Here is a 19,033-nt window from a genome sequence, read left to right as displayed (position 1 = left end):
GAATACTTCTGTAGGAAACCTTTTATAAAGCACTAGTCTCCTATAAATATTTGGTATGGCTGTCCTAACCGTAAGAGAGAGGTTTGGATTACTGGTGAGGGGTTAGATCATGAAGAGTCCTTTATGCTATGCTTAAAATTATAGGCATTGGGGGCCATTAAAGGCTTTTAAGCTGCAGTATGACCGGATCAGATTCTCATTTAGAAAGATTCATTGGAAGGCTACCTAGGGGTTGGATGAAGGAAGTAAAAGGGGGAGTAAAGAGAGAAGTTTATAGTTCATTGAGAAAGGATGAAAAAATACAACAGTGCTAGAATATAATAAGAAACAATAAAACTATTGATATAACAAGCAAATTTATATTATAGTATGCTTATATATTAGAAGGTAAGTGCTATTAAAAAAAGAAAAACCATGTTAGAGTAGGGGGACATCCTTCCACTTGCCTCCTCCTTCGGTTTCTCTGCTCAACTGCCTTCTTGCTTTATATTTCAAACACAACAAGCTTGTTTCTACTTTAGAACTTTTGTGCTTACTGTTCCCACTGCTAAGGATACCAATATCCCAGCTGTCTAATGGCTTACTTCCTCCCTTCATTCAGGTCAAATGTTAACTTAGCACAGAGGCCTTCCCTGTCAACTCTATCTAAAATTACACACATCCTTCTCTATGTTGTTGTCCTGATTTAATTTTCTTCTTAGCATGTATCAACCCCTGACATTATGTATGTATGTGTGTTTATTTCAAATGTAATTCATTTATTTTGTCTCCCTCATACAAACCTAGAATGCAAGCCCCGTGAAAGCAAGGAGCTGCATCCTTATAGCCTAGAAGAGTGGCAAACATTAGGTCATTAAATATGAAATGTCTGACTTCAAATCAAAAGTGTAGTTTATTATATCTCAAACAAGAAGCAGTACAATTAATCAAAGTATGTGCCTTAACGATCAACACAGTTTTGCTATCTTAATGGTAGCTTGTTTATGCCAGCAGCGAAGAAGCCTGGAGAGCCCTGGAGAGCGAGTGGCCATGAAATTGCATAAGGAGTTTTCCACAGATTTTTGGGAATTGAATATTTGTCCTTTCAAGAAGTGGTCCAAAGCCTGGGAGAAGTGGTAATCAGTTGGTGCAAGGTCTGGTGAATATGGTAGATAACAGAGAGTTTCCAAGTCCAGCTACTGTAGTTTGAGCAGTGTTGTTTGTGGGACATGTGGTCTAGCATTGTCTTGCAAAAGGATTGGCCTGTATCTACTGACCAATCTCAGCTGCTTAATTGCAAGCATCCTCATCATTTTGTCCAATTGGTTGCAGTAGACATCCGCTATAATTGATTGACCAAGTGTCATGAAGCTGTAGTGGACACTACCAGCACTGGACCACCAAACAGACACCATTAGCTTTTTTTTTGATAAATATTGAGTTTGGGGCTGTGTTTTGGCACTTCATCTTTATGCAACCATTGTGCCAAACACTTGTAATTGTCAAAAAGAATGCATTTTTCATCACACATCACAATACAGTGTAGAAATGGTTCACCTTTATGTCGTGACAGCAAAGAAAGGCAAACTTCGAGATGATTTCTCTTCTGATGCTCATTTAATTTATGCAGAACCCATCTATCCACCTTCTTTACCTTGCTGATTTGTTTCAAATGGTCCAATATTGTTGGAATGGTAACATCAAACCTTGCTGCTAATTCACAAATAGGTTGAGATGGATTTGCTTCCACTATAGCTTTCAGCTCATCATTATCCACCTTGGTCTTAGGTCACCCACATGGCTCATTTTCAAGATTAAAAGCACCAGAATGGAATTTCTCAAACCATCAATGTACTGTGTGTTCGTTAGCCACATCCTTCCCAAACACTTGTTTGATATCTTGAGCTGCTTGCACTGCATTGGTTCAACGATGGAACTCATATTCAAAAATAACTCGAATTTTTGACTTATGGATGGTTTCACAAAAACTGCTTTAAAAAAAAATTTGAAAGATAATCACAAGCAAAACCATGTGTTTGAAAGAATGGGGATGTACCTTCACAATAAAAATAAAACAAGAAGCGTCACAGTGAAATGTCAGAGATATCAATTTGTCGAACTTCATACTTAAGGAAATTGGACATTTCATACTTAATAAACTAATAGTAGGTAATGATTAAATACTTGTTTTATAAGTCAATGGGGTATGCCCGTGAAAGTAGGTAGCTGAGACAGAGTAGGGAAAGATCATTAGCAGTGAGGAGATAAGGCCAGAGTATTAAAGGGATCATTTGATTAAATGCAGCATTTATAATTATGTAAAAAGAACAGTGGAAGCAAGGAAGGCATGCCTAAATGTACCTGGAGTGACACTTTATAGAGCATGTGTATTTTAAGCTGTGACTTAAATAGGAGTTTGCAGGGATTCTAGGCTAAGAGAAGAGTATGTTCAAAACCAAGGAAGAGATCTGGGCACAGTGGCTTACGCCTGTAATCCCAGTACTTTGAGAGGCCAAGACCAGCCCAGGCAACATAACAAGACCCCATCTCTACAAAAAAGTGTTTAAATAGCTGGTTGTGGTGGTGTGTGCCTGTAGTCTCTGCTACTCTGGAGATTGAGGCAGCAGGATCAATTTGCTTGGGCCCAGGAGTTGGAGGCTGGAGTGAGCTATGATCGTGCCACTGTGCTCTAACCTGGGTGAAAGAGCAAGACCCTCTTGCTAAAAAAATAAAAAGGAAGAGGAATTTGGTATACTTATTTTGAAATTGTTTCTCGGATTTTTTTTTTTTTTAGACAGAGTCTTGCTCTGTTGCCCAGGCTAGAGTGCTGTGGCGTCAGCCTAGCTCATAGCAACCTCAAACTCCTGGGCTCAAGCAACCCTTCTGCCTCAGCCTCCTGAGTAGCTGGGACTACAGGCATGCGCCACCATGCCTGGCTAATTTTGTCTATATATTTTTAGTTGTCCAGCTAATTTCTTTCACTTTTTAGTAGAGACGGGGGTCTTGCTCTTGCTCAGGCTGGTCTCGAACTCCTGAGCTCAAACAATCCTCCTGCCTCGGCCTCCCAGAGTGGTAGGATTACAGGCATGAGCCACTGCGCCTGGCCTGATGACCTGTTCTTGACCACAGGTGAACTGAATGCCTTTCTCCTAGAATAAAAGACCTCAGCTCCCACTACAGATCCAAGTGTGAAGCCAATAATTAGCCTTATAGGTTAGAATGGAATTCTTTATTGTTTAAATGTTTTTATTTCTAAACAATAGCAAACTTACAAAAAAGTTGCAAGATCAGTACAAAGAACTTTTTTCCCCTGAACTGTTTGAAACTGTGTTGTCAACATTTTGGGACATACCTGTATTTCTTACAAATAAGGACATTCTCTTACATAACTAACCAGCCAAATAAGTAAGTAAATAACCATATTTTTATCATCTAATCCTCAGACCCTATTCAAATTTCTACAATTGGTCCAATAATTTTTATAGTAAAAGGATCCATCCCAGAATCATGTATTGTTTTAGTTTCATACTTCTTTTTAGTCTCCTTCATTCTGAAACAGTTCCTTGTCTTTTTTTAACTTTTGTGATCCTGGCACTTCTGAAGATTACAGGCCAGTATTTTGTAGGATTTACCTCAATTTGGATTTACCTGATGTTGTATCATGATTACATTCAGATTATACATTTTTAGCAGAAAAAACAAGAAGTTAACACAACAAAGTGACTATAATCAACAGTAAGTTAGGGTATACTTTAAAATATTAAATAACTAAAAGAGTGGAGTTGGAATGTTCCTAACACAAAGAAATGATAAACTTCTGAGGTGATGAATATCCCAATTACCCTGATTTGATTAATTCACATTGTATACCTGTATCAAAACATCATATGTATACTATAAAGATATATAACTTATGTATCCATAATAATCTAAAATTTAATAAATTTTAAATAATAATTTGCCTATTATAAACATCAAATGATTTTTCAGTCATTTTATTCTTTTGATTGTTTATGGTAGTCTTTTCCCATATAAAAGTTAACTTTTATGTTAAACATGTATAAATTTTCATTTGTGGCTTCTGGGTTTCCTGTCTGTATTAGGCATCCTTCATTAGTAGGAAACAAAGATAAATCGAGCTATTTTAAGTAGGGAGAAAGAATTTAATACAAGAAATTACATGCTTACAAAGTTTTAAATATAGGAAAACCTTTTCTAGACATCGGCTTAGGCAAAGAATTTCTCACTAAGACCACAAAGGCATATACAGCAACAACAAAGGCAAATAAATGGACCTGATGAAATTAAAAAGCTTCTGTGTGGCGAAGGAAATAATCAACAGAGTAAATAGACAACCTACAGAATGGTAGAAAATATTCACAAACTATGCATCTGATAAAGATACAGTATCCAGAATCTACAAAGAACTCAGCAAGAAAAAAAAAACATTAAAAAGTGGGCAAAAGATGTGAACAGAAGTTTTCAAAAGAAGATAGACAAATGGGCAACAAACATGAAGAAATACTCAACATCACTAATCATCAGGGAAATGCAAATTAAAAACCACAATGAGATATCACCTTACCCGTGTCAGAATAGCCATCATGAAAAAGTCAAAAAACAATAGATGCTGGCATGAATGCGGAGAGAAAGGAACACTTATACACTGTTGGACTGCAAATTAGTACAACCTCTACGGAAAACAGTATGGAGATTCCTCAAGGAAATAAATGTAGACTTAACATTCCACTCAGCAATCCCACTACTGGGTATTTACCCAAAGGAAAAGAAGTCATTTTATCAAAAAGACACCTGCACTCAAATGTTTATTGCAGCACAATTCACAGTTGCAAAGATGTGGAATCAACCTAAGTGCCCATAATCTCATGAGTGGATTCAGAAAATGTATGTGGGTGTGTATGTGTATTATGTTACTCAGCCATAAAAAGGAATGAAGTATTGTCTTTTACAGCATCTTGGATGGAATTGAAGAACGTTATCCTAAGTGAAGTATCTCAGGAATGGAAATACAAACACCAAATGTACTCTCTAATAATTAGGAGCTAATCAATGGGCACATGCAGGCCCAAAAAGAAGTAAGGCTCATTAGAAATCAAGAAGTGGGGGAGAGGTAAATACCTTCCTATCGAGTATAGTGACCACTATTCCAGTGACAGGCACACTAAAAGCCCCGACTTAAGCATTATAAAAGGTATCCATGTAACAAAAACATTTGTGCCCCCTTAATATTTTGAAATTTTTTAAAAAAATTTTAGAAGAAATAAAGCAATAGGATCTAGGCTATGCCTCAAGGAATGACTGCCAGGAATAATGCCAAACTGGCCTGCTAGACTGGAAGACTAAGGAAAAATAACAACTAAATGCAGTGTGGGATCCTTAATAGGATCCTGGCATAGAAAAAGGACAATAGTGGAAGAATTGGTGACATTCAAGTAAAGTTTATATTTCAGTTAATTATAATGTACTAATGTTAATTTTCCTTTTTTGATCACTATAGAATGGTTGTATGTGATGTTAACATTATAGAAAACGTGTTGAGGGATATAAAGGTACTATTTTTGCAACTCTTTTGTAAGTCCAAAATTAGTTCAAATTAAAAAGTTAAAAAAACCCCAAAAAACCAAATAACCTGCTAGGGGAGCCACTGTTGTTTTTGCCATAGTTCAAACTACTGACTCCTACTGGAACTGATTTCAAGAACATATTGTCAGCCGGGCACGGTGGCTCACGCCTGTAATCCTAGCACTCTGGGAGGCCAAGGTGGGTGGATCGCTGAAGGTCAGGAGTTCGAGACCAGCCTGAGCAAGAGCAAGACCCCCGTCTCTACTAAAAATAGAAAGAAATTAGCCGGACAACTAAAAATGTATAGAAAATATTAGCCGGGCATGGTGGCGCATGCCTGTAGCTACTCGGGAGGCTGAGGCAGAAGGATTGCTTGAGCCCAGGAATTTAAGGTTGCTGTGAGCTAGGCTGACGCCACGGCACTCATTCTAGCCCGGGCAACAAAGCGAGACTCTGTCTCAAAAAAAAAAAAAAAAGAACATATTGTCAAAACTATGAGTCAGGGATCAGGCTGTCAACAGCTACTACCCAAGATCCTTAAAGCCAGTCACTGAACATTGTTAGAATGCTAAGTCTGAGTTCAGCACCATTTGCTGAACAACTCTTCTTTTCTCATGGCTCTGCCATATTATCATTGTTATATATGATATAACACGGAGTTTGTTTCTGGATTCTTTGTTCTGCTTGATTGGCCTATTTGTCTAACCCTGTGCCAATTACATACTGCCCAAATTATTATTGCTCCCTGATTAGACTTTATCTTATTAGCAAAAAAAAAAAACAAGACGTTGTCATTGCATCCTATTAGATGGTGCATGATTTTCAGTTTGTCCCTTTACTGGTAATGTGGTAATGTTAACTTTGATCACTTGGTTTAGTGTCTGTCCGACTTCACTGTAAAGTTACTCTTTGTCCATAATTAGTAAGAATTTTATAGTACGGTAGTACTTTGAGACTTAGGAAAATACTCTGAATTTTTCAAACTTTCGATTTATTTTTAACTCTGTAGACTCATGTATTCCTATTTTATCCAATGGGTTATGATTTGTTATTTACTTTGGTGTACAAATTGTCTCAGATTTGGCCAGTCGAGCCCTTTGAAGCTGGTGTTTGTGTCCTTTTGACATATCCCCACCATTCTTTGAAAATTCCTTACTTTTTGGCACAAGATCTTCTAGGCTTATTTTGTTCTTTCCCTGCCAGAGGCCTGGAATCAGCCATTTCTCCATAGAACCCTGGTTTCTTTCAATGGAGAACAGAATTTAGAAACCAAATCCAGATGTTAAGTATTTGATTATATATGTCTCCCCCAATAATCTCTATTAGACTGAGCTTATTGAGATCAGGAATAGTGTGTCTTTTCATCTTTGGTGAATATCCAGTCTAATGGCTGTCTCTCAGTCAATGTTCAGTAAGTATGTATGCTTTTTTCAAGGTCCCACGCTACAGCACCATCCCACTTGATTCTCCCTCTTTTATTTCCTAATTTCATCCACACAGGCATCTTAATGCCAGCTCACAGAACAAAATATTTGACTTTTTCTGCTTTTCCCAGTACACCTTTAGTTCTCTCTTTATTGAGCAATAAAGCACAGCCTACTTTTTTTCTTAGCTTCCTTGAGGATGAATATGAGGTCTCAGTTTACATACGACATATTCCTAGGATACTTTAACAGAGAGAAAACACTAATAATAGTTTCATAGTCTTTGGAGTTTGGGGACAAAATAGCTATTAAATATGGAAAGATAAAGGAAAGGTTCACTATGGAATTAAATGCTATTAAATATGGAAAGGTTCACTATAAAATATATGTATTATTAGATGAAAACTGTAAGAAGCAGAAAAGTATATATTCTATTGTTTTTTATTTTTTTTAAAAAGTAATATTAGAGTATATATAGAAAAAATGGCAAAGGTCATGTGGCCATCTCTACCCACAGGAGAACCTGAGAAGTCAAGCTTATATAGCTGAATATATGCCAGCCAAATAAAATCAGTGTTCTATAAAGTCAGATGGAAAGAAGAAATACTGGGCAAGCCATTAGTGGGGTGGGGCATCAGAAGTATGGGCCAGGGTTGGCAGTGCTCTGGGGAGAAGAAAGTTAATTTTTTCTTCATGGAAAGATCTCTTAGACAAGAAGAAAGTTAATTTGTAAAAGCCCCATTGTACAGCCAGGGTATAGATTGTTTCCTAATCCATCATTTCATATTTTCAGCATGCTCCCTGAGAAATCCATTCCCATTGACTTTTATATGCTGATAATTCTAAATCTCTTTCTTCAGTTCTGGTTTTTCTTTTAAACTTTAGACCTAGATATCTAACTCCTGCCTAGAGGTCTCTGCTTAGATATCTCACTGGCACCTCAAACTCTGAACATAAACAGAAATGAACTCACCACTTTTTCCCCAGTCTTTCTTTTCATCATATATTCTCCAAACCTATAAAAAATTTTGCCGTACACCTAATTGCCCAAGCCATAAACCAGGCCATCATCCTTGACTTTCCTTTCTCCCTAACTCCTATTCAAATTAATTATTAGTCCTCTTTAATCTGGCCACTTCTCTTCATCCCCACTGATACTACCCTAGTTCAAGTCCCCATCTCTCATATTACTGTAATACATTGTCATTGGTCTGTTTCCCATCAGTGTCACTTCCCTCTCATTTTCCACTCAACACAACAGGGACGTCTTCCTAATACATGAGTCTGATCGTGTTGAGCTACGGCGGAGACCTTCATTGACTTGGCATTGCTCTTAGATACAGTCCACCTCCTTAACATGGTTTGAAAGGCCAGACTTGACCTCTGCTCTCTAACTCCATTTTTCCTATCTTATACTCCAACAATATACTTCAAGCATCCTTATTTTCTTCTAGTGTCTAGAATATAAGCTATGCCAATAACTCTCTTCCACTTTCTCTCAATGTAACTGACTTCTACTTAAGCTTTAGATATAAAATGAAATATCATATCCTCCATGAAAGACTTTCTAAACTGCATAAGTCTGGATTAGGTGGCCTTCCTATGTGTTTACAAAGTACTCTGTATGGTCCCTGTCACAGAGCTATGATACTATATTATAAATGTCTCATTACTTATCTCTCTCCTCACTAGATTTTGATTGCTGTGAGAGCAGGGATCATGACTTTCTTGTTCACCATATACATCAGTATAGCTACAGTTATGGATTTAAGCAGGCAATAACACTCTAATAGGGCTTTAATTTTAGTACTATTTACTTAGCTTTATAGAAGGATACAGGGTGAGAGTTACAGCAGATACAACATCATCTCATCAGGAGAACTGGAGCTATTCTTTTGCACCTTCATGCACATAAATTGTGTACAGCTACCAGGGATGAGAGCCAAATGTAGTGGAGGTCATTTTAACACGTAGAAACTACAGCCCCTTTTTCCTACCACTCTTTATATATGGCATCTTTTCATGATGTTCTCATGTATTACCAAAGCCTCCAACCTAGATGAAGTCCTTTACAACACTCCCCATTTATTTCAACTCTGCTGTATCCAAGGTTCTGGGAGACTGAGGTTATTCCCAGGCAGGCCTGCATCAGTCTAGGCCTGATATTAACTCTTTATTCACACCATTATATCCCCCAGGTCTAATACAATGCTCAATAAATATTTGTTGGAGTTTACTTAATAGGGATATCACAAGTAGTTTCTATGGTTACATTATAAAATCCTAAATTAAAATGAGAAACCATAATAACCCAAGAGGCAGAAGTCATATCAAGGCCTTACAAAAAAGTTTACCTGAAACATCAAGCTACAGAACGGTTGAAAGAAAAAGTGGAAAAATATGCTGTGCAAATACTAAGCAAAAAAAATATGGTATAGGTTGTGTATCCTTAATCCAAAAATCCAAAATTTAAAATCCTCCAAAATCCAAAACTTTTTGAGCACCAATATGACATCAAAGGGAATGCTCATGGGAGCATTTTGGATTTCAGATTTTCAGATTAGGGATGCTGAACTGGTAAATATAATGCTGATATTCCAAAATCCAAAACACTTTTGGTCCCAAGCATTTCCTATAAGGAATACTCAACCTATATAGTTATAGCATCAGATAAAATAGACTTAAAAGGAGAAACATTTCTGATAATAGTGATTACTTCATAGTACTAAAAAGTTCAGTTCATCCAAAAACTATGATAATTTAAAATTTATGTGTACCTTTATAATAATCTTAAAATATGTAAAAATTGACAGGACTAGAAGAAAAAATAGACAAATCCATAATATTAGGTGATTTTAATATATAGCTATCAGAAGGTAATGACAAATACATCAATTGATATAGTATTGATAGAGGATATAGATTTGAACAACATGATTAAAAAGCTTGACCTAAAGGACAGATGTAAAATACCAAACCCCAAAATTGCAGAAAGTCATTTTTTTCCTAGTACTTGGAGAACATTTACAAAAATTAACCATATATTGGGTGATACAGAAGTCTTAAATTTCAAGTATTGGAATCAGAATATAATTTCTGACTATAATGCAATTATGTTGGGATATAGGAAATATAATTCTAAATAACCCATGGCTCAACTCATAGAAGAAATTATAAAACACATTAAGAGATATTAAAGAATGTCTATTTAATGGATAGCTGTCCCATTATTACAAGACACGGACAACACTAATCATTTATCTTAAAATTAAGAAATTGAGGCTGGACGCGGAGGCTGACGCCTGTAATCCTAGCACTCTGGGAGGCTGAGGCGGGTGGATCACTCGAGGTCAGGAGTTCGAGACCAGCCTGAGCACGAGTGAGACCCCGTCTCTACTAAAAATAGAAAGAAATTATCTGGCCAACTAAAATATATATATAGAAAAAATTAGCCGGACATGGTGGCACATGCCTGTGGTCCCAGCTACTCGGGAGGCTGAGGCAGTAGGATGATCGCTTAAGCCCAGGAGTTTGAGGTTGCTGTGAACTAGGCTGACACCATGGCACTCACTCTAGCCTGGGCAACAAAACGAGACTCTGTCTCAAAAAAAAAAAAAAAAAAAAAAGAAAAGAAAAAAGAAATTGGGTTCAGCAAAAGCCACTATGCTAATGGGGTGGAATAAGGTATTCACAACACATATAATCAAACAAGAGCTAGTATATATAAAGACCTCCTTCAAAATCAATATAAAGAAAGTAGAAGACCCCAGTAGAAAACAGACAAGACACTTCACCAGAGTATATCCAAATGGCCAGTAAACACGTGAAAAGGGGCTCAATCTTATTAGTCATCAGGGAAATGAAAATTAAAAATACAATGAGGCCAGGCACAGTAGCTCACTCCTATAATTCTAGCACTCTCAAAGGCTGAGGCAGGAGGATCACTTGAGGCCAGTAGTTTGAGACTGGCCTGAGCAAAAGTGAGACCCTGTCTCTACAAAAAATAGAAAAAATAAGACGTGGTCTTACGCATCTGTAGTCCCAGCTACTCAGGAGGCTGAGGCAGGGGAGGATCACTTGAACTCGGGAGTTTGAGGTTGCAGTGAGCTATGATGAGGCCACTGCACTCTAGCCTGGGCAACAGAGTGAGACCCTGCATCACACACACAAAAAAAGCATCAAGATACCACTACACATTCAACAAAATGGCTAAAATCAAAAAGACTTCATAAAACCAAGTGCTGGCTGGCAAGGATGCTGAACAACCCTCATACATTGCTGATGGGAGTATAAATTGGTATGACCACTTTGGAAAACAGTTTGCATAAACTACTAAAGTTGAACGTATGCATACTCTGTGATCCATATGACCCCTAGGCATATGCCCAATATGTACACCAAAAATATATATTAAAATATTTATAATGAAAGTTATAAATAGCTAAAAATTAGACCCTAATATTCATCAACAGTAGGATGGCTATGTAAAATATGCATATTTGAGTAAAAGAAGCTTAGCAAATAAATATTCATTATATGGTTCCATTTACAATAAAGCTGAAAAACAGACAAAACTGACTCTAAAATTAGAGGTGAAATAGTGGTAAATGTTGGGGAAAAAAAGGTGTAGGGCTTGAGACAAATGAGGTGGTATGCTGTCAAAGTTCCATTTTTTGACCTACAAAGTCAAAAATTGCAAAGATGTTTGTTTTATGATAATCATCAAATTGTGTACTTATGTTTTGAGTACTTTTCTGTGTTGTGTTTGTGTGTCTGTGTGCATGCTATATTTCAATTTTAAAAGATTTTTAAAGTTAAAAAAAAAATTAAAGTAAGAAAATGACAGACCAAATAGAAAAATAGGTTTGAACAGGTATTTCATAATAGAGGACATCAAATGGCCAGTAAAGATAATGCAGTGTTCAACATATAATCAGAGAAATACATATCAAAACCACGTAGATAGAAATTTAGAAGAAGTCTTACTATATCATGTGTTGGTGAGTATATGGAGCAAAAGAAACACTTACACACATTGGTTGAAGTATAAATTGACTATAAAGTAGTTTGCCTATTTTAGTCATGTGTATAATACACATACACTTTGATGCAGCAATTATATTTCTAGGTACATACCCTAGAGAAACTTGGTTACTTATGGGCTACAATGTGTGAATAAGAATATTCATAATAATGAAAACTGGAAACAAGTCAAAAATGTTCATCAACAGTAGAATGGGTAAATTGCAGTATTTTATTTAATTAGTTCGTAGCACCAAAAGTCAATAAACCGTGGATATTATGACAACATAACTGAATAGTAAAAGACAAGGCAATCATAAATGCATACAATGCTATTCTGTTGTAATTTAAAATTAAAGTTAATAAGAATTATAATTCAAAAATAAACAGAGCCTATTTATTTAGGAATGCATATTTAGGTGACCAGTTTAAGTTAGTGAATATATAAAGATAAGCAAGCAAATGTTTATTATAAAAGAAGAGTAGTTTCTTCTAAAGAGGAAAGGAGAGGATTGGACTGGGAAGACACACATGCAGCACTTCTGGGATGTTAACTGGGATCCATTTCTTTCCCTGGGTAGTGCTTTCCCAACTACTGGCTTTGTAAATATTTGTTAAGCTGTACATTTGGATTCTATGCAAATTTTTTGAATTTAGTATTTCACACTTTTAAAAGTTAAGTTTTCCTACTTGGTTCAATTTTCCAGGTAGTAACCACCCAGTGCTCAATACAGAAGAGAAAAAGGAGCCAATGTTAGGAAGATGTGGGAGCATATACAATAAAGAACACAGGAGAATAGATTAACCTTGGTCAAGAAGTGGGCATCACTTCTTTGCAGACTAGGGATGACAGAAAGAATGCAGGGGAAGATGCATATGAATGCAGAGACATTTAGGAGAAGAGTTTAAAAGATACAGGTTTATACTGTTGGAAAATGGGAAGCACAATTACTGTATCTGCTGAAGGCAGAGCTGAAGGGAAGGAGCTAGGACGTATGAGGCAAAATTACATTTGTTCAGGTTTCAGCAGATACTTAAAATTTCATGGATCCGTTCAGAATTAAAATTGACATAGGACTTCTGATGCTGGTTATTTACAAGCAGGCCCTTAATTTTTCCTCAGAAGTTAGCATGATGTACTAACATAATTAACACATTTTTTAAAAATTCTGTTCTTTAAAATATAGTGAAAGATACTAAGTGTGGCCAGGCACAGTGGCTCACACTTGTAATCCCAGCACTTAGGAGGCCAAGGCAGGAGGATCACTTGAGCCCAGGAGTTCAGGCTGCAGTAAGCTATGATCACACCTCTGTACTCTAGCCCAACAGATGGAGACCCTATCTCAAAAAAATAATAAGGGTTTAAATTTAATTTGGAGAGGTATTTTGGTAGGCAAAATGCACTTCCTTTGCCAAAGAATAATAATTGTACTAACTTCATTTTCGTTTCCTATTCAGGTCATGTATGGAATGTTGGTCTTCACATTAGTACTTCGATCTATTTATATTGTTACATGGTAAGTAGTTTGGATCACCTACAGTATGACGGAAGTATATTCAGGCTCATAACAGTAAATCTGTATCTTAAATTGAAATAACACATAAAACCTCACTTCAGCAGAGATGCTGATAGAAAAACTATAACCCAACATTTATTATGTTTTATTATAAGGAATACTAGTTATTCAGGCAAGTTGTTAATAGACATTAGATGAAAAGAACAGTTCCAAAATTAAAAAAATTTGAGGAAAGGTGTGTATGATGGCCTCCTTTTGAATATTTACAATGTTGATTCATATCTTAACGACCTTGAAAAATCCTACAGTATAAAAAAAAATTATTTTTATCTTTCTCAAACCTACTTGACTAGGGAACTACTTTTACATGACAGCTTTCAAGGAAGGCTATTAATGTCACAAAGAATTAGTGTTCCATGAAAGATCGTTTGGGAAATGGGCATAATCTTTAAGAGTTCATGAAAATTAAGTAAGAAATAACATTCATGGCCAGGCGCGGTGGCTCACACCTGTAATCCTAGCACTCTGGGAGGCCGAGGTGGGACGATCACTTGAGGTCAAGAGTTCGAGACCAGCCTGAGCAAGAGTGAGACCCTGTCTCTATTAAAAATAGAAAAAAAATTAGCCAGGCATAGTGGCATTTGCCTGTAGTCCCAGCTACTTGGGAGACTGAGGCAGGAGGATTGCTTGAGCTCAGGAGTTTGAGGTTGCTATGAGCTAGGCTGAGCCATGGCACTCTACCCAGGGCAAGCATGAGACTCTGTCTCCAAAAAAAAAAATAAAAAGAACATTCAGACCCTTAACATTATTTATTAAGCGCCTGGTCATACAACAGGTGCTTAATAAATAAGTAATATGATTTGTGGGTTTGTTCTATTTTTCTTTTTTAATTAAACTTTTAATTTGATATAACTATAGAAATGCATACATTTGTAAGAAATAAGGGATCCTTGTAAGAGATCCCATGTACCCCTTACCAATTTCTTCAAATGGTGATGTTTTACAAAACTATAGTACAATATCACAATCAGGATATGACATTGATACAGTCAAAGTACAAAACATTTCCATCACCACAAGGATCCCTGTATTGCCCTTTTATAACCACATCTATTTCCCTCCTATCTCACTCTACTCTCCACTCCCCGTCTCTTAACCCCTGGCAATCATTTATCTGTCCTCCATTTCTAAAATTTTGTCATTTCAAGACTGTTATAGAAATAGACTCATATATTAATAGTATAATATTTGGGATTGGCTTTTTGAACTCAGCATAACTCTCTGAAGATTAATCCAAGTTGTTGAGTGTATCAATACTTCGTTCCTTTCAATGTATATATAGATATAGCACAGTTTAACCATTCACCTGTTGAGTAACATCTGGATTGTTTCCAGTTTTTAGTAATCATGAATAAAGCTGCTATGAATGTTTGCATATAGGTGTTTGTATGAACATAAGTTTTCACATCTCTGGAATGTATGCCCAGAGTGGAATTGCTAGGTTGTATGGTAATCATATATTTAGTTTTTCTCAAAACTGTTGAACTGTTTTCTAGAGTGGCTCTTCCATTTTTATATTCCCACCAGCAATGTATGAGTGATTCAATTTCTCTGCATCTTCACCAGCCTTTGGTGTTATTATTATTTTTTATTTTAGCCATTCTGATAGATGTGTACTAATATCTCGTTCTTTTAATTTGCATTCCCCTGATGGCTAATGATGTTGAACATACCTTCATGTGTTTATTTGCTGTATGTATATCCTTTTTGGTGAAATTTCTGTTCATGTCTTTGCCCATTTTCTCTTTTTTTACAACAAGAGATAATATATGTCAAATATGTGGTTTGTAAATATTTTTCTCCCAATCTATACCTTATCTTTTCATCCTCTCTTTCAACGAGCAAACATTTTTAATTTCAATGAGATCAGTTTTACAATTTTCTCTTTATGGATCATGATTTTGGTGTCAAGTCTCAGAACTCTGTACCTTGCTGTAGATGCCAAACATTTTTTTAAAAGATTGTATAGTTTTACATTTACACAAAATAAATCCATGATTTATTTTGAGTTAATTTTATATAGGGTGTAAGGCTTAGGGTGAGGTTTCAGTTCCATTTTTTATCCATGTATGTCCATCTGTTCCAGGACCAGTGGTTACAAAGACTATCCTTTCTCCACTGAACTGCTTTTGCACCTTTGTCAAAAATTATTTGGGTATATTTGTGTGGGTCTATTTCTAGGATCTCTATTCTGTTCCACTGATTAATATGTCTGTCCACCAATACCACACAGTAATGGAGACTGATTCCTCCCAAGACTTCATTCTTCTTTTTCAAAATTGCTGTAGGTATTCAGGTTCCTTTGCCTTTCCTTATAAGTTTTAGAATAATATCATCTAAATTTAAAATCTTGTTGGGACTTTGATAGCAATTGTGTTAAACATGTATCTCAATTTGCCGGAGAGTTTACATCTTTACTATGTTGAGACTTCCAATCCGTGGACACATTATGTCTCAATTTGTGAAGTTCTTCTTTGATTTCTTTCATCAGCATTTTGTAGTTTTAACTTTTTTTTAAGCAATTGCAAATGGTATTGTACTTTTAAATTTTGGTCTCCACATGTTCATTGTTATTATATAGAAATACAGTTGATTTTCTTTATCTTTTATTCTTCCACCTTGCTGAAATCAGTTCTAGGAAGGTTGTTTGTTTGTTTGTTTGTTTGTTTTTTGGTACATGTTTTTATTTCCTTATCGCTTTATTTCCGTGACTTGAACTTGTTTAATCAATTTTCTCTGTTTTTCATTTTTCAGTTTCATTGATTTCTGCTCTTTATTATTTTCTTCTTTTTGTTTGCTGTGGGTTTATTTTGCATTTCTTTTTCAAGGTTTTTGAGGTGGAAGCTTAGATTACTGATTTCAGACTTTCCTCTTTCCTAATGAGCATTTAGTGCTGTAAATTTCCCTCTCAGCACCACTTTAGCTGTGTCCCACAACTGTTCATATGTTATAGTTTCATCTTCATTCACCTCATTTTTTTTTTAATTTCCCTTGAGACTTCCTCTTTGACCCATGGATTATTTAGAAGTATGTTGTTTAGCATTCAAGTATTTGGAGATTTTCATGTTATCATTCTTCTTGATTCCTAGTTTGATTCCATTGTGGTCAGAGAACACACTCTGTGATTTCATTTCTTTTAAATTTGTTGAGGTTTGTATTATGGATCAGGCTAATATACCAAGGATACTTATGCCAAGTAGATCTTAGCATATGTTCCATGTTTGCTTGAAAAGGATATGTATTCTGCTATGGTTGAGTGAAATCTTCTATAAATGTCAATTAGATCCTCTTGGTTGATGGGTGTATCAGTGTTCCCCAAGACCACTCTCAGGTTCATTGATTTGCTAGAAGAAATCACAAAACTCAGCAAAGATGTTATAATAACATCCTTTATTAAAAGGATTTGTTCTGTAAAATTTGGATTGAGTCAGAAGGCTGCACTCAAAGATCCAGAAGGCCACATGTGGCACCAAGGCTGCAGGTTCCCCACCCCTTTATTACCTACAGATCAAACTGATATAGTACGGCCAAAAAAACCAGGTGTTCACTATAAATCATGTTATTAGCATAAACTGTCTGACATGGCTCAAAGTGTCAGGTATACAAGGACACTCTTATTGTGCAGGACTTTCCAAGGACTCAGAAGTTATCTCCCTGGAGTTAGTCAAGGACAAGTCCTTTATTTGGAATAAGCAGTTTGTGCCTGCTGAGTTAGCTATTTAATGTACAATGGTGTTTTTGAGTTTTTCTGTACAGTTGTTGATTTTCTGTCTAGTTGTTCTGCCAGTTGTTGAGAAAGGATTGTTGAAGTCTCCAGACACGATTTTGGATTTGTCTGTATTTCTCCTATAGTCTGTTAGTTTTTGTTTCACATATTTTGTAGCTCTATTCTTAGGTGCATAAACATTTAGTATTGCTATGGCTTCTTGGTAGATTGACCCTTTTGTCATTATGTAATGTCCCTCTCTGTCTCTGGTAATTTTCTTTGCCCTGAAGTCTAATTTTTCTGATTAATACAACCATATTTACACAGGCTTCTTTTTTTTTCTTTTTTTCTTTTTGTTTTTCGCCAAGGCCTGATGGCATCAAAGACATAGGTGTCTTTTGATTAATGTTTGCATGACATATCTTTTGCCATCCTTTTACTTTTGGTCTGCTTATATTGTTATATGTGAAATGTGTTTCCTTTTGACGTCATATATTAATAGTTGAGTCATGTTTTTTAATCCTCTCTTCTAGTATCTTTTAATTGGTGTGTTTAAAGCATTACAGTAATGTAATTATTAATATATTAGTGCTTAACTCTGCCATTTTATTTTGTTTCCCCATCACCACACACACATACACAGAATGAACCAGGACCATCAAAGAGGTATACTGTGGGCTGGCCTAGAAAAAAATTTGCCCTCCAGTAAAAGCAGTTGACAAGTTGCCTTATCTTTCAGCCTCAGTTTTAGGTAGGAAAAATAACTCCCCTGAGTATTTGTAAAGAAATGTACCCTTAATGTAGGCCCCCTCAGGGTTTCTGCAGATGGATATCAAACATGTGCACATAATTAATAATTCCAAACCCAAGGAAGAAAAAAGGCCACCATAAGCAAAAGTCAGGAGGAACAGAAAACAGCAGAAATAACCCCTTCAAATCAGTTGCTGAAATGCAAAGTAACTATTTAGAAAATGTTCAATGAAATGAAAGTGAAAATGAGACCAAGGAACAGGAGACTATCAAAAATGAAAGTCAAGATAGAAAAGAGAATCAAGGAGTTTCTGACATTAAAAATAAAATCATTAAAGTAAGGCCAGGCATGGTGGCTCACACCTGAAAGCCTAGCTCTTTGGGAGGCCGAGGTGGGAGGATCACTTGAGCCCAGGAGTTTGAGACCAGACTGAGCAACACAGTGAGACCTCATCTCTATAAAAAATTTAAAAATTAGCCAAGTGTGGTGGTGCATGCCTGTAGTTCCAGCTGCTGGAGGAAGCTAAGGCAGGAAGACCATTTGAACCCAGGAGTTTGAGGTTTCAGTGAGCTATGTTGATGCCACGGTAGTCTAGCCTGGGAAACAGGGTGAGACCTGGTCTCAAAAAAAAAAAAAAAAAAATCATTGAAATAAAAAATACAGTGGATAAGTCAAAAGTAGATTGACACAGATGAAGAGAAAATGAATGAATTTGGAAGATAAGCCTAAATAAATAAGTCAGAAAACATCACAGAGAAATAACACATGCCTAATTGCAGTTCCAAAAGGAGAGAATAGCAAAAATAGGGAAAGCAGAGGTATTAAAAGAAGTAATAGGTGAGAATTTTCAAGAAGCAGAATTTTGGCCTAGGTAACCGTGCCAAGATGTGGTTTGAGATTCTCCCTGTACTTGCCATCATGGGCACATGCTTGGTCATTCCCAGAGTGGCTACTGAGTACATCCACAGGTTCACTAACGGTGGCAAGGAAA

The 19,033-nt window shown here is 36.2% G+C and overlaps 1 protein-coding gene across 2 annotated transcripts in view; it reads left to right on the top strand.

The window, feature by feature from the left end:
* ACER3 (alkaline ceramidase 3) overlaps window positions 1-19,033 on the top strand; it is a 129,727-nt gene that overhangs the window by 96,973 nt on the left and 13,721 nt on the right. For both annotated transcript variants that reach the window (XM_069469223.1, XM_069469222.1), the window contains one exon: window positions 13,467-13,525. In XM_069469223.1, coding sequence (XP_069325324.1) covers window positions 13,467-13,525 — 59 coding nt within the window. The remainder of the gene's footprint in view (window positions 1-13,466; window positions 13,526-19,033) is intronic.

This window comes from Eulemur rufifrons, chromosome 6 (genome assembly GCF_041146395.1).
Source record: "Eulemur rufifrons isolate Redbay chromosome 6, OSU_ERuf_1, whole genome shotgun sequence".
NCBI lineage: Eukaryota > Metazoa > Chordata > Mammalia > Primates > Lemuridae > Eulemur > Eulemur rufifrons.
This window is presented reverse-complemented; position numbering and strand designations above follow the sequence as displayed.